We start from the raw sequence: 16,170 nt of genomic DNA, 5'->3' as shown, positions 1-16,170 counted from the left end.
CTAGTAAATGCTCAAGCATAAACCACAGGGCTTTTATTTAATATATGTCTCTATTACAGGCTGTCAACAAATACACTAAAAAGACAATTTACATGTGTGAAAATGTTTCACAAACCCCCGTGAACATGACGATTTACATTACATTTCACCACCCATCTACCGGACCACTGAACTAGATTCTGATATGATATTAATGTCACTCATCCATTACAAGTGCTGTGTTTATCAGTGAAATGAACTTAATCCCATCCAGGATCAATAAATTATTCTCATATTTAAGACCAAATGATTGTGTTATTGGTGATGCATCAATGTATTAGTATTTTACTGTTTTGGCTGGTTGAGGTTGGGTTACATTACTATGGGAATGTGTGCAAAACTATATAGATGTTTTTAAAACTTGCCTCCAATCTCTGGATTTAGATAAACGTGTCACAGAGTGGCTACAACTAATACATCTAATTCACAATGCATTGTCCACCTGGCCAAAGGCATTTTTGAAAATGTGCAGCGGTGCTGTATCTTAGTGATGGGGGGGGGGTTTCAAAATAAAATATACAAAGCTATTAATACGTAGCATGTTTATAGATCCACACATGGTGAACTTCACGTTGAGCTCCCCAATTTCACATCAGTCAACATTTTTGGAGAAAGCGGGCGTGCTAAAGTATTTTCCTATCATTCAATTAATTGGTGCATAGTCGCTTTAATACAAAAATATTATGTTCTGTCATGGCGTCTTATTGTGAAGGGGGAAAGAGATCCTGGTAGCATATGCTCTGACGTCGGACGTTGTAAGAGTTTACTTTCTATTTGTGTGTGTTTCTGTATGTGTGCCACTGGAGGTCAGGCTTGATCAGTAAATCAGCTTCCGTTGCATCTTCCACCTGTCCAACCTACATCGTTTTCTCTCTCTGAGTTAACTTGAGCTTTCAACAGGTATCTCTCGAGTAGGACTCCCCCCCAAAAACACATATAAGACAGTGAGACAATGCAGTCAATGTCAGCCTTTACTCTGACACTAAGTGATTTTCACTGGGGGTTGGTTTCCATCCGCCCCCGAGGTGCTTTCCGCTGAGAAGAACAGCCAGAAGAACATCCAGATGTTCTCCTCAGGGTTCTCCCCGCTGTTCCGCCACCTCATAACAGAACGAAGCCTGGAGGCTTTTGAGGCTCCGAGGGATCAACCTGGGTTCAGAAGTCACGCTTAGGGACTCGCCACACTGTCAGAACACGAGAGACTTTTGACTCCGGAGGACACATATAGGTATGTAGGTATGTATTATGAAGCCTATAGATTAATGTAAAGTACCTGGATTACTAGTACACGGCAAACATGGCCAACGTGTTTGTGACTGTCAGAAACCCACAATCCCAGTTGTCCGCTCTGCCTTTTGAAGAAGACGAGGGGGATTGTGCTGTGCCGGTAAATGGCAACATAAGATGCCGCGTAATCAATTAAATATATGGGGCTTATAAAGACATATTTATGTTCACCTTGTGTCTTGACAAGGGAAATACTGGGAATCATAGATAAAGGCTCTCTGCTCTCTAAACATGAGATGCTTTAGCCAAGGCCTTCAAAGCACATTGAGAATGTTTGATTTATACTACTAGCCAAACAATTACGGATTTCAGTGTGAAATCTTAATTTGTAAAGTAACAAACGATATCTGAGAAATGTGGAGCGTAAAGTACAATCTCTGCTTTCAAAATCATGCACTGTTCCCTTTCACTTCTTGGAGCCGCTCCTCACAAAGTATGTGCTGCTGCAATCAGTTGGGCCAAAGCACTTCATCGATGAGCTTTGACCCTCTTGCACACATATCCGTCCGGTGGAGAACGTTCGGTCAGAAAAAACATGCCTAATTGCATAAAAGTAGGACTTCCTGGTATTTTTGGTGTACTGCGTTTGAATAACTATTTGTACAGGAATATTTTGAAGTATTTATATGACGTGTGTCCCAATACATGACACAATAAATATTTTTATTTAAATCGTACATCTGCCTAAACAGACAAAAATCTTTTCAGTACTAGTAAGGGAATATAAGGTCCCTGGCTTTCTTGTGTCGTCTGTAGGTCTGCTAAAGGGCATTTACTGTTTGTATTGATACTTGCAGTGAAACTCTTAGTTCTTAAGAGATGCTGTACCCGACCATCCCATGTAAATCGATGATTTGGAAGAACAAAGTGGGCCAATTATCTGTTCCGGAGGTTTCTGTAAACTGGCGTTTGATTTCATCGCTTCCGTGCAGACTATCAGGTTCCAGGTTCTGTGACTCTGGAACCTGTAAAACGTTTGGAGGGATGATTCATGCCTGTTGTATTTTTAACTGACTCAAAGTGAGCTCATTTGTCAAGTGTCAAATATAATTATTGAGTCATGGGAATTTGGGGAATTTGCACATGTGACATTGCACTTGTCGATGTGCTAAATGTGAACTCATGGAGCAAGAGCAGTTACAAGTTTAAAGGCTCCAGGGTCAAACATCTGGAATACAGGTATTTGGTCAATCTGCTTTCAATGGGGTCGTCGTGGTGCAGGGGTTAGAGAATGTGTGCTGGGAAGCACAAGGTTGGTGGTTCGAGTCCAGGCTGCCCCATGTTCCATGTCGAAGTGTCCCTAAGCAAGACACCTACCCCTAATTGCTCCCCAGGCAAAAATGTGAAAAAGCCATGGGTTTAAAGTGTAATGTAGGTTGCTTTGGATAAAAGCGTCTGCTAACTGACATATAATGTAATAACTTGGGTATGATGCTACATTTTGTGATGGAAATAAACGCACAAACCAATTTGAGGTTTGGCCATGCCATCTGAATGCATCATGCCTTTTTAATATGACTTTGTACAGATACTTGCTGATAACCCTGTAGTGCACAAAGCTAGTTGTTTGATGATGAATTGATTGATGTGATGGATTGTTTCTTAGCAACTGCAGTTGTATTTGTGTGGTGTCTTATAAGACCGTGAGGGTGGGGCACTTGAATGTGCAGGACAAAATAAATAGGATAATTAACCTATTAACTAACTTGAGCAGGACATCAAATTCCTTTCCATACGGTGAGACCAGTACCACGCCATCATTGCAGAAAGTGCACCCATCGATACATAGATGTGCAAATAAATGCACGCACCCACACGTTCATTTCGCCAGTCAAAGTTTACTTAAGGTCCAGCGATGAGACTTTTTTCTTTTACTCATTTGCAGAGGCGGGTCTCGTCGCAGGCTTATGGTTTATTTCTGAGGCTGTCTCATGAAATAGAAAATGACGCGACCTGTCTGTCTCCCTCAGTGACGCTCCTTTGTGCACAGTAGGTGGGATGTGCTATTCGGCATTGAGTCAGACAGACAGACAGAGAGCCCCCTGGCGGCGAAGCGCTGCAACCAGGTTGAGAGAGAGAGAGAGAGAGAGGGAGAGAGAGAGAGAGAGAGAGGAAAATGGGTGGACGGAAAGTCCCCGTGTGGAAATCCCCTTGACTTGTGCCTTTTCAAAAAAAAAAAAAAAAAAACCCACAACTATCATTAGCAGACTGTGTACTCCTTTGAAAGGCTTCACGAGCTGCCACGGCTCCAAAATAGATCTGATACTGAAGGAAAGAGAAGGTTGAATGGCGCCGAGGACCGCAGCGGTGAGGCTGAGTAAAGGGGCTCGGAGAGGACCAGCCTGAGCATCCGGGAGGGCTTTGTTATTACCCCCGACACATTACACAGGTAAGACACCCGTCCTCCCCTCCCCGCGTGGACAACATTTCCTCCCCTAAAACGCCGAGGGGGGAGAGGGGGGCGACTCGGAAGGGAAGGCTACATCACGCTCGGGCCTCGAGTGCAACGTTGTGGCCGTGTTTCTGGGAAACATGGAGGAAGCGTGAAGCCCGCTCGCGACGGTGGCTTTTTGACAGCCATTGTTTACAAAGACGTCACCCTCGAGTGGATAACGCGGCGTCCGCACGGGGCCACGGTGTGGCGTCGGCGCCGCGACACTGTAGCGAAAGAGCCGCCGCCGCCGCCGCGTTCGAGGGCTACATTGTGTTCAAAAGGTAGCTGTCATTGGAATTACGTAAGCCCTTTAACGTCAGCGAAGTCTTCCGTTGTTGTGTAGCGTAGTGTAGCCATGGCTCCGAACCCGCAGCGTCCACTGCCTCCCCCCCCCCCCCCCCCCAAAAAAAAGTCCTCCAGCGGCCAATGACCGGTGTCAACACGCACGCTGACACCCAGGTTATGCGTGCTTCCCGGCCCCTATCGTGGGACCCACCGTGGCCCCTTTAGCACGGCCTAGTGTGTCGTTGCACCTGCTGCTGCTCGAGTAGTGAAGGTGTTCACGTGTTGTGCTTGTTAACTTTAACAGTGTCTCTCGACCATTGGCTTCTTCTCAAACGCTTTGTTTTAAAATGAAGGAAGTTAAAACACCCCAGGCCTGCTTGCTGACCGTCACTTTTCTACTTCCCGAACTGAAACATGTGCTGACATACTATCCCTTTATGGGTGAAATGTGCCTTTAAAAATCTCCAGACAGCGAAGGTTAAAAAAAGAAAAACACCTGCTCTGCTCTTCTACTTCTACTGTCAATGTGTGTGTTGGGCCGTGATGCGTTCGAGACCTACAATATTGCATCAAGCACTGAAATCTTGCATCAAGAGTTCAACCTCAGTCTATTTATTTATCCTTACAAAACCGACCTAAACCAGTACGCTTTGCTCACTTTAGGCCACACACTCGTGCAGCTGCTTCTCTTAGGACGACATTAAACAGGGATGTATCGATCGTCATTGAATACAGTATCAGTACTGAAACCTGGGCATCATAATGACACTTTTATCAAAGATGTTCAAACAAGTCCTGCTCCTATACTGTTTTAAATAGACCTAATGAAAAAGGTGATTACGTGGGAGGAGGTCATGGGGCAGACGGTGTGACCTGGGGGGTTCAAGTCCAAGTCTGGAAAACACCTGTTTATTTTTGGAGGGCGTTGAACCCAGTGGGTCACTGGGGTGCCCCTGTTTGGGGAAACTGAACAACCTTTTTTAAGGGGGGAAAAAATGAGAATTAAAAGAACAAATAGGAACACAAAGGGGTTCTCTGTGCGCGTTTATTCCATTTGGCCCACCAGAATCTCCCGTGAAAAAGCCCCAAACAGCTTTCACAGTGAGGTGTTTGGGTGGTTTCCCCGAATCAACAGCAAATCAAGTAGTGCCTTAAATCATAATTAATAAGGAAGGGGAATCTCCTCTGAAAATGTCCCACCAGTATGTTCTTTTCTTTACTGCGTAATAACCCACTCCCCTTCTCTCCATCCAGTTTCCACGTTGCTGGGTCAGCGGTGGCTGGTGCCTCCTCCTCCTCTCCTCCTCCTCCTCCTCGTTCCTCTTCCTCCCCTCCTTCCACCCACCTGGCCACTCATCCGCCATGTCGCAGGGTCAGAACTTCCTCCCAAAATTCCTGTTTGTTTCCAACCTGCTGAAGGCAGTGAAGATCCGCCAGCGAGTGCCCAACGACGTGGTCAAGCCGGCTGCCAGCAGCGGCCTGATGCACCACCTGCGGGGAATGCACCGGTACACGCTGGAGATGATCGCCATGAACCACTTCCCGCAGGCCTTCAGGGAGGTGGTGCAGGCCGCCATCCTGGACCGAGCCATGCAGGCCTCCCTGGAGCAGGAGAAGAAGCTCAACTGGTGTCGGGAAGTGAAGAAGATGGTGCCCTTACGTACAAATGGTAAGACGCGTTTGCCGATGTCGCCGCTTTTTTTGTGATTTTCTCACCGAAGCGCCATGAAGGCCGGAGCCCTTTGGCGAAGTTTCACACATGTTGGGAGATGCTAGAGATGGCGCAGGAAGCTGTGGTGATTTTTAACGCAGAGTTCAACAACAGAAACGTTCTCAGAGCTCATGAGCAGTGGCAATGCTCACCGCTCAGTGCGGACGATGTAGGTTTTTTTGCCTTTGTTTCATTTTCAATGATAGAGGCGGCGCGTGTTGTTGAGTCAGGCCTTTTTGATATGTAAATTCTGAGATGTCATTACTCACAAGCAGGGTTACTGTAAATGAGAACAATAGAGGGACCCGATTCCGCTCCCACATACAGCAGCCCCTCTTTGCGTGTGAGTTCGCTCAGCCATTGCTAAGTCAGGTTTTCTGTTACGTGAATGTTGTAACGCAGGAACGTCCCATGGCAGGCGAACATTCAGACCCTGCTTGTGTCTGATCGTAGCACTTTGCTGGGAAATTCTCTGGCGTCACTCGCTGTGTTTTCATTTACTGACGTTGATGTTTCAGACCCCACTATTTCCACAGATTTTCATTTACAATCTTGTGTCCGTCCCCTCTTTTTCTGTGTAGGTGTGTGTTTGTGTGTGTGAGGAGAGTCAATGTCAGTGAATCTTAAAACATCTCAAATAGTTTTACCTTTTAGATCTCCAACTGCCTGGCTGTCGCTTTTGTTGCTGTCTTTGACTTTGGTCCGTGTGTCACAACTCACTGGGCCTCATCAAACCAAAGCTGACCAATTCCGATTACCTCTCGCTGTCTCTTTGTCTATATTTCGGTAACTTAAACACATCTGGTGTGTACATCAGACTCGGCTTTTTAGGTGAAGCCATAGCATTCACGAAAGAAGAGGGAAGCAGAAATCAAGCTGATTTACATGTTTGCCTTGTGGGTTTCCATAGGAAATATGTTCTTTCTTTCTCATAGGAAGCAATTAACACTTTGCAGTGAGGATTTCCTGTTGTGATTGCATCTCAGAATTAACTTTAAACAGTCACTGGATGAATGGGGACCTTGCTGGGTGTTGTGTGCGTTTATAGTGACAGTAAGTTATTGATGACTAAAGGAGTTACTGTAAGTGTCGTCAATACATGGTTCCTCTTCAGAAAGACCCCTGACTCTTCTGACTCCTACTGCCAGTAACCTGGATGGAAAGTCCTGGCATGTGAGGATGATGTCATAGAGATGAGACGGAATTGAAAAGCTGTCTTAACAGAAGGACCCAGGCGTGACTTTGAGCTGAGGACGCACACACACACACACACACACACACACACACAGAAGCCTGACGGACTGCTGCTGAGTCACTGGAGCTCAGCAGAGAGACCCACATACGAAGAGAAGATTGATTAATGAGGCCTTCCCTGGCTGCATGTCCATTGACAGGACATGCAGCCAGGGAAGGCCTCATTAATCAATCTTCTCAGAGATAACACTGTAATAAGATCAGTCTCCACATCGCCTGCCACCTAAATGGACCCGTTTTTCCATCATCACAAGACCTACATTTACTCCCAGTCTGAAACAAATACAACTGACCATTATAAGACCCACACAGCCGGTTTAAAACGTTAATTCCCCGGCACCCTTCATTGAAATTCAGTGCGTCTCCTGTTTGAATGTTTTCACCATACAGCATCTCAGGTCTGTCATGTGTCCTCAACAGCCACAGCGGGGGCTACAAGCAGAGAGGACACACAGTGCTCTGCCTTATAAGTACAGACTACTTTAGTGAATGTGTTATTCACAGTTTTTGATAAGAAACACGAGAGGTCACACCTCCAGTTCTTATCATATCAGAAGGAAAACTTTGGCCGGGACTTGATAGCTTGGTTTAGTTTCACCTGGCCGAGCGGGATGGTGGGTGACGTGTGCCACGAACCTAATTCCGCATTGGAAAGCACCACATTGGAGACCTTGTGGTTGGTGTCACCTGCACAACAATGAGATGAGGATTAGGTCATACATTGGTGTGTTTTTCGGGAAGTGTGCAAACAGGAAGTGTCTATATTTAGACCGACGTGGTCAGCCGTCTTCAATCTTTAGTCATCACACTTCATTTTTTTGGGCTAATTAAAAGAGTAAAGCTGATTACACAAGCCCATCGGCCATGTTTGGGCCTTTAGCCTATTCTTGTACGATTGCTCATCTCTTTAGTGGATGATAAAGTGTTGAGACTGAAGCATGAAGGAAAATTGCAACCACATCTCGCGCGTCTGAAATAGAGGTGACGGTTTTTATTTTTTTCTTGCTCAAAGTACAGCGGGATCTTCTCTCGGGTGAATAAAAACGCAACTGCATCTCACATTCCAGTCATCTCGCGATACAGATAAGGTTATGAGGAATGTGATCCAGTTTTCTAGGACGTGACCCTTACGCCGGCTTAACTCATTTTGACTTTTCGCGTTCTAGGCTGTGATTTGAAAGAAACTTTTCTCATACAGATACTCGCTATTTGATGCAACAATGTCGTGCGGAAGAAAGGTGTGCCGCTACTGCCGGGTAAACATTACAGAACAGAATGTGAAGGTCACATGAACGCTCACATCACGTTACCTCTGTATGCCTTTTATGCACGTGAGTGCACGTGTTAACTCATTATCACAGCCTTTATTGGGCGGTGATGGCACTAGTTCGAAAGATAACATTCCACCCTGTCCGTGTCACTCCCCTGTGGAAAGTCCAGGACCAGCTGAGAGGCATTGATGAGTTGGGATCATAGGAAGTAAGCACACACACACAAAAGGCAATAGTTAAACATGGGGAATTCCTGTGTATGGTGTGGCAACAGGGTTCCTCAGAGCCGCGCACATTGACAAACATGAGCGCTCCTGTTTCACAATGAAAAAAATCCCAGAATTTGACATTGTTGACATATTCCATTTGAGAAACTATTCCCCCGCCGGTCTGTAGAATACAGAGGAAGAAGTTTAGGTCCGCTTAAAGTACTGAAGGAGATTTTTTTTTATGTATACAGATGTCTCTCAGGCCAGCGGGGTAAAAGCCCAGCTTTGTCGGTCACGCTTGTATAGCCTCAGACATGTGATCTTCATATAATAGTCTAGTTACCAGATAGTGTGACAACTGACCCGACGGCCTGGAATTCCCCAGACTTTTGTTGCGTTTGTATGTGTGTGTGTGTGCGTGCGAGCGTGTGCATGTGCGTACACTATAACAGTGTAATCGGTGTACGCTCTGCATTTGCAGACGTGTGCGCGAAAGTCTGCACAATGGCGTTAGAATGCCTTTTCGTGCACTAAATCAACCATCCTCGGTTCTAACGTTGTATGTCCTTGCCTGCCTGTTCTGCGTGTGTCACTAGGAGATGGGAACTGCTTGCTGCACGCGACCTCTCAGTACATGCTGGGCGTTCAGGACACGGACCTCGTGCTTCGGAAAGCCCTCCATGGCGTTTTGAAAGAGACCGACACTGGTGTCTTCAGGGCTCGCTTCCAGGCGGAGCTGCTCCGGTCCCAGGAGTTCACTCAGACCGGACTCCGATACACCACAATGGTATGATAAGATTAAATCAGGTCTACGTCAAAAGTCTTCTCCACTACTTTGCCTTTAGTATCTATGTAAGGACACCAGACACCTGAGCTAAAGCTTACAGCCTATCAGAGTGAAACATTCTACTGCCTCATATGCAATGTAGAATAGTATATTTTATGTTTTCATGCAATAGTTCAAGCCAGATTATGTGCACACACCCCTCATATTTTCCTACACATATAATATTTTATGGAATGACTGTGTGAGCACATGTGTATCTATCTTAACTCTTTATATGTGCCCTGTCCCAGAACTGGGAGGAGGAGTGGGAGAAGATTGTGAAGATGGCGTCTCCGGCCTCCAGTAGCAACGGCCTCCAGTTTGACTCCCTGGAGGACATTCACATCTTTGTCCTTTCCAACATTCTCCGTCGACCCATCATCGTCATCGCAGGTACCGACCTTTTTTTCTTCTTCTATCGTCTCAAAGTACGTTTACTGCTTCCTTGCCAGCCATCAAAGCCCCGCTGGTCATGTCTTTCAGTCATAAAGAAAGTGAGGGAATCTCTTTCCACATGCCTCAACGTTTTGCTCGCAGTGTTTGATTTCAGTCCCAGAGTGGATGTAGTAAATACTGTTTTGTATGCAGGTTAAATAAGCAGAAACATGTTTGTTCTTGACTTGTATGTTGTTCTAATACACACGTCGTTTTCCTTTCAACGTCTACTAACCCTTCAATCGCTGTTCTTTCAACAGACCAGGTGGTCAGGAGTATGAAATCTGGCTCCTCCATCTCTCCTCTGAATGTGGGTGGGATTTATCTGCCGCTACACTGGCCGCCCACAGAGTGCTACAAATACCCAATAGTGCTCGGCTACGACTCCCAGCACTTTGCACCGCTCATCACCATCAAAGACAGCGGCCCCGGTAGGAAACGAGAAGGTCTTCTGGAGCTGACCTGGCAAAGAGGCCTGATCAGAAGTTGCCCTTGTTTTTATTTTTTCATCTGACACCTTGGTCTGAATCTCCCAGAGATCCGAGCAGTATCGCTGATCAACCCAGGACGAGGGGGCTTCGAGGAGCTGAAGGTTCACTTCCTGATGGAGAAAGAACAGCAGCAGAAGGAGCGGCTTCTTAAGGAGTACCTGCTGCTGATAGAGATCCCCGTCATCGGCTTAGGCTACGACACCACACGGATCATCAACGCCGCACGGTACTTAAATATTATGAATTGATTGATGATTGATATGAATATGATTTATGGCATTGTAACACAACTGGTTTAACCTCATCAGCACTGATGGCATGGACAACCATATCAGAATCCAACTGTAAAAGTCTACAATCACCAAAAGGGGCAGTTCATTTGAGATCTGCATTGCCTGTGTCTGTCCCCAGGCTGGATGAGGGCAACCTCCCTGAGGACATGAACCTGATGGAGGACTACCTGCAGCTTGTCAACCACGAGTACCAGCGCTGGCAGGAGGACAAGGAGCAGGCGTGGGCCGCCCAGCCGCAGCGCCCACCGCCCTTCTCCGTCTCCCAGCTCTCCCTCATCGAGATCCGCTGTGCCACACCGCGATGCACCTTCTACGTGTCGGTGGATACGCAGCCTCACTGCCATGAATGCTTCGAGAAGCGACAGGCCACGACCGGCGGTGGAATGAGGATAGAAGGGGTCGTGCAGACCAAGGGAGGAGGGGTGCAAGGTGGGGTCGGAGTGATCGGGGGATCGGAGATCGAGGTGAGCTCCAGAGGAGCTCGGGGCAGCAGCCCCCCATCCTCCACGTCCGGGAGAGGGGTGGTGATATCCAGCCCCCGCTCAGCCCCGCCCACCGCTCCCAGCCTCAGCCTGTACAGTGAGACTCACGCCATGAAGTGCAAGACACCCGGCTGCCTCTTCACCCTCAGCGTGGAGCATGATGGACTTTGCGAGCGCTGCTTCAACGCCAGGCAGAACCACGGACCCCCTGCAGCCGGTACAGCTGCCCCAGGACTCCCAGGCCCCAATGGGGGGCCTACAGTCCCACACCCGGCCCAGGGCACCGGCTGGACCCAGTGGGGGAGCCGTGAGACGGAGACAGAGCGCTGCAGCATGTGCAGACAGGAGGCGTTCAGGATATTCAATGGCCTTTGTCCACCGTGCATGCAGAGGCAGCAGCCTCCGGAGAGGGGAGAGCCGCAGCAGAACAACCCCAGGACCGAGGCCTCGTCTTCAGCTTGGACCCAGGCCAGGGACGCTGAGAGGCCGTGCCTCACCCTAACCCCGGGGCACACCTCGGCCTGGCAAGCCCCCCTGGCCCGGCCTTGTAAACGATCCGGCTGCCAGTTCTTTGGGACGCCGGAGAAGTTGGGTTTCTGCACTATTTGCTACGTAGACTATCAGACCAACCACCGTAAGTCCTGAGACTTCGATCATCTTACAGGGCTGTTCGAGGTGTTTCGCATCATAGGAATTTAAAATACTCAAAAGTCAAAGCATGTGCCATTGCTTATGTTGGTTACCGTCTGTTCCAGACCTGACCCCTCCCCCACCCCCTCCCCCTGCCGCGGTCCAGAGCCGGCATGGCGTGGAGGCAGGCTTCCAGAACGCCTCCCGGTGTCGAGGGGCCGGCTGCGGTGCAGTTGGCAAGGCGATGCTGGAGGGCTACTGCGACAAGTGCTACGTCAAAGAGCAAAGCACGCGGCTCAACCAAGCGGCCCACCGCACGCCGCACTCCCCTCCTCCGGTCATGGTAGGCGTCTGCCGCACCTTCAGTCCTTCTTGCTCACCTCAAGTCTAAATGCTGTTCCACTGATGCCCTCTCAGTCGCCAAATTGACCTTTCTCCTCCTTCTTTTTTTTTTTTTGTCCCCTTCTTCTTTTCATAAAGCGTGACCGAGCAGCCAAACCCAGATCTTCACAGCAATCCCAGACGCAGACCCAGACGCAGACCCAGACGCAGACGCAGACCCAGACTCAGACTCAGTGCCGGCGGAGCGGCTGCAGTAACGTCTCCCCGGGTTGCACAGACCTCTGCCCCGAGTGCCACACTCGCGGCCAGGGCAGAGAGGCGGGCAGACGGGCGCAGGCGCCCAAGGAAAAGTCCAAGCAGCGGTGCCGGACGCAGGGCTGCGACCACTACGCCAACCAAGAGAAACAGGGCTACTGCAACGAGTGCGACCACTTCAAACAGATTTACCGCGGCTGAGCGCGATGCGACGCGCCGCTAACCGCGCTAGAGCCGCTGCCCTGCTGGTGGCGCTTCATGCCAGTCAATGCACCTCTGATACTAACTAACCAACAAACTAACTAACTGGTGACTAACTAGTAACCTTATGGCCTGAAAGTCAAACCCCCCCTCCCCCCACTCCCCAACCCCGTGTAGAATGTGAAGAGAGCGCGTGTGTGGATGTGGTAGTGGAGGTGGGCGGTGGTGGTGAGTGTGCGTGTGTTTTCGCAGTAGACATGGCCTCCAAAATACCTCTTTGTGCAATTATTATCATCTGACGTGCCGCGGGCACTTCCACGGTGAGAGGTTCGGCTACATGTCAGAGCAACTGACTTAACTCTCGTGTACAATATGTATTTAGAGGTACGTCGCAAATCGTGCCGGACAAAATGATTGTATGTTGACATAACGAGAAGCATCTTGACATTGCTTTCCAGACCACAGCCAAGGATTTATACCCGCCGTCTGTCTGTCTTAACGCCATCCGTGTATCCGTCCGTCTGTCTGTCGAGCTTTCGCCTTGTAGGATGAGGGATGCGGTGGTGGAGAACAAGCCCGCGGAGGTAGTAGGCAGGAGTGAGCCAACCGGCGACAAAGTGAAGCCACAGTGGACGAGCTTAATTCTCATGTACGTCCTCCAGACAAAGACAAATGCTTGCAGAGAAGAGGCTCCTTGCTATCAACGTTGTAAAAGGGTCGAGGCTTAATTTTCTTCCACGTGTCAGTTCGAAAGCAGTTTATATTTTTAGGCAACCTAAACTGGAAGTTGTTAACCTATTTGTTATATGACGTGGATGAGATTGTTGATAAGGAAAGCAAGAACAGACCTTTTGTCTGTACGGTGCGAGACGGACAGGGCGGGCCCCTGCCAGTTTTGGTGCTACGTGTACAGAAATAAAAGCTTCTCCATTGTAGCCGACGCGTCGGCGGCGTCAGCGGGACGCAGGAGAGACGGGACTCATTCGTTCTCTCACCATTCCTCCTTATTTGCCCTCTCCTTCCTCTGAAACAGATCTGTTGCCTTGGACGTTGTTTTGCTGTTTACTGACCGCGTGAGCACCTAGAAATGCGTTAGACACACACACACCTGCACATGCGCACACAGACGCGGTAGCTCCAGTCCGGTCAGACAGGGGATTGCCAACAGGAGGGCGGAGAGCACGTCGCCGAGTGATTAACCGACGTACCGCCGCGTATACAAACATTTGCACACACATGCAAACGAAGCTCTGTGAGACTGTACATGCGCCCCACCCTGGCCTGAGGTGGTATGTAGGTGAACGAAGCGATAGAGAAATGCATTCCTCTCGCCCCCCCCCCCCCCTCCACTGGAGGTGCCATGGCGACAGTTTCAAAACAAAGAGCAATCCCATCGCCTGCTTCGGCTAAACTTGTTCATCTGAATGTGTTTCGTGCTGCTGCTACAACAGCACAGTATTGGGGCTGATCCTCGATATTTTTTGCCTTTAAGTAGTGATTGAGATTTTATGGACCAGAGGAGCCTGTTCGCTGATCCTGGATCAGTGCTCCCACCTATAAAATGCTTTTGTGAATATGGATCTGGGTCCATATTGTAGGACCTTCCAACCCGATGCCTCATCTCCAACAAGAACAGACACACACACACACACACACCCCCAGAACGCACGCATGTCTGCGTCTGGAATACGCAAAACTGACATTCCTGTTTCTTTTCCCCTTTTTAAAAATTTGTTGAGAGTTTTTTTTTTTTTTTTATGTATTTTGATATATTTGGTTTTATTTCTGCCAAACAAACAAAAAATACACGTGCCATCAACCGCCAAAACAGTTGTTGTTACCTCCTTAAAAATGACTTGCCTGTACCACTCTAAACTAACCAGAGGGCCACAAATAGACATCTCCAACCCAGTGTTGCCACAAAATAAACCTTACCGAGCTCTACGTGGAAAATCCCCAGATAGGCGCCATCCTTTCTTATGAGTATCGATTTAGTGGAAATATGAAGAACTGTTTATCGGCGGAGATCGCCTCGAGCGTAAAACATTCATCCAACAACCTCAAATGTGATATCAACTGGACGCGTTGTTCCCCTTGTGTTCCGCTGCTGTAGGCAGATGTCCATCTGTGGCTCCGGTTATGACAGCAGAGACAGAAACGGGCTCTCGGTTTGCCTTTTCATTCAACTGTACCTGAAGCTGGCGACGGCCCGTACGTAGGTCTCTGTGTGCTTTAATCACCTCTAGACAAACCTTAATCAACGAAAGGCCAGTATGTGGTTGGCTCATCCTGACACCCCCCCCCGCCCCCCCCCTCCTCCAACCCTGACTGTAGGTTTTGGGGCGCTGACACGAGTTCCACTGGGGAGGGAGGTCACCTAAGTGAGGCATTTAGGGATGGTACTCCGACTCGCTGAGGGACATTCCAACAGTAGGAAGAACACCCGCTTAGAAACAGAAGGTGTGACAAAACATGCAAGTTTTCTCTGTGTGACCTTTCGACAATAGCGTATTGTATGAAAAAGCCTGGTTTTATTTGTTATGTATTTATTCATATCAAGATATCTGTATTGTGTAATTCAATAATTATTTATATGTCGTCCTGAAATGAATTATTTTTAATAAGAAATCTGAAATCCGTCTGGTGTGGTTATTTTGTGTGTGTGTGTGTGTGTGTGTTACTTTTGCACATGTGTCCTTTTGAGATTTTAACATTTCTCTAGTGCGTTTCAGGTCAGGATCAGTTCAAATGAGGAGGCTTTTCCTGGGTGTTATTCAGTTATTTCATGGCCTATTATGCTTTAGTAAAGAAGGGTGCCACCCCATAATTATACACGGCAGAGCAGAGGTGTGGGACAGCAAAGGTACGCGTGGGTTTTCTCGCTGTCCTACGGCCTCAAACGCAATCAGGTGGGAGGGGAGCTGCTGTGGTTTCCTGGAAACACCCCGACATGCAAACACTTACTTTGTTTCACTTGGCGTGCGAGTTCTTCACCCGATGCCGGGGTTGAACGTTCCCACGCAGACTTTATACAACAACAAAAAAAAAATGTGTGAAGCAGACACGTCGGTTACAAGATAAGAAGAGATGCAGTATGCGCTCGAATGACGAGGATGGAGTTATCGAGTAGCGTCTATTTAAAGGACAAGTGCAGAGGGAGGAAATCTGTGAGAAAATCTGTGATTTGAACTTAGGAGGTCAGAACTCTGACAACGTTTGTGGCGTAATGGACGACTTCATTGTAACAGTCACTGTTTGTAATAAAGTGGCTCTCTAAGCTCTTAAGGTTTGCCGGAGTTTGCACCTCATGCTATTATTATTTTCTCATATTAAGTGTTGAAATCAAAAGGTGCCCGTCCCTTCAGCTCATTGAGGTTATAGTTATTACTCACAGCTGTCTAGCCGTTGGCCCGGCGACAAGCGATGAGTGCACAGGCGGTGTCAGATCATCTGATTAATTTCTCCTAGGAGGTGATTTGAATTTCAACAAGAAAAACAACCCTGACTTTAAAGATTAAGGGTGGGTGTTAATACCCTTCACAGTAGTGATGCCAAGTGAGAAATGAGAGTGCGCTTTAATAACAGATGTGTTTGGACCATCCAATATGAGTAATAAAGGCCATGAATCTAGATGGTGACAAAAGGACTGGAGCACATTAAACTAACATTGGAAATCATTTACTTTAATGAAAGTAATCGTTCAACTACGATCGGGCAGAGAACGT

General features: G+C 48.0%; 1 protein-coding gene across 1 annotated transcript; it reads left to right on the top strand.

Moving 5' to 3' along the window:
- The first annotated feature begins 3,390 nt into the window (after nt 1–3,390).
- On the top strand, nt 3,391–15,080 carry tnfaip3 (tumor necrosis factor, alpha-induced protein 3). Its single transcript, XM_040178910.2, has 9 exons — nt 3,391–3,715; nt 5,300–5,714; nt 9,087–9,277; nt 9,568–9,709; nt 10,012–10,182; nt 10,288–10,468; nt 10,654–11,651; nt 11,773–11,990; nt 12,128–15,080. The coding sequence occupies exons 2-9, from the start codon at nt 5,408–5,410 to the stop codon at nt 12,443–12,445; spliced, it is 2,526 nt and encodes an 841-aa protein (XP_040034844.1). The 5' UTR covers nt 3,391–3,715; nt 5,300–5,407; the 3' UTR covers nt 12,446–15,080.
- The last annotated feature ends 1,090 nt before the right edge of the window (nt 15,081–16,170 follow it).

Source organism: Gasterosteus aculeatus, chromosome 6, assembly GCF_964276395.1.
Source record: "Gasterosteus aculeatus chromosome 6, fGasAcu3.hap1.1, whole genome shotgun sequence".
NCBI classification, from domain to species: domain Eukaryota; kingdom Metazoa; phylum Chordata; class Actinopteri; order Perciformes; family Gasterosteidae; genus Gasterosteus; species Gasterosteus aculeatus.
The sequence above is the reverse complement of the archived record's forward strand: the minus strand, read 5'-3'. Positions and strand labels throughout refer to the sequence as shown.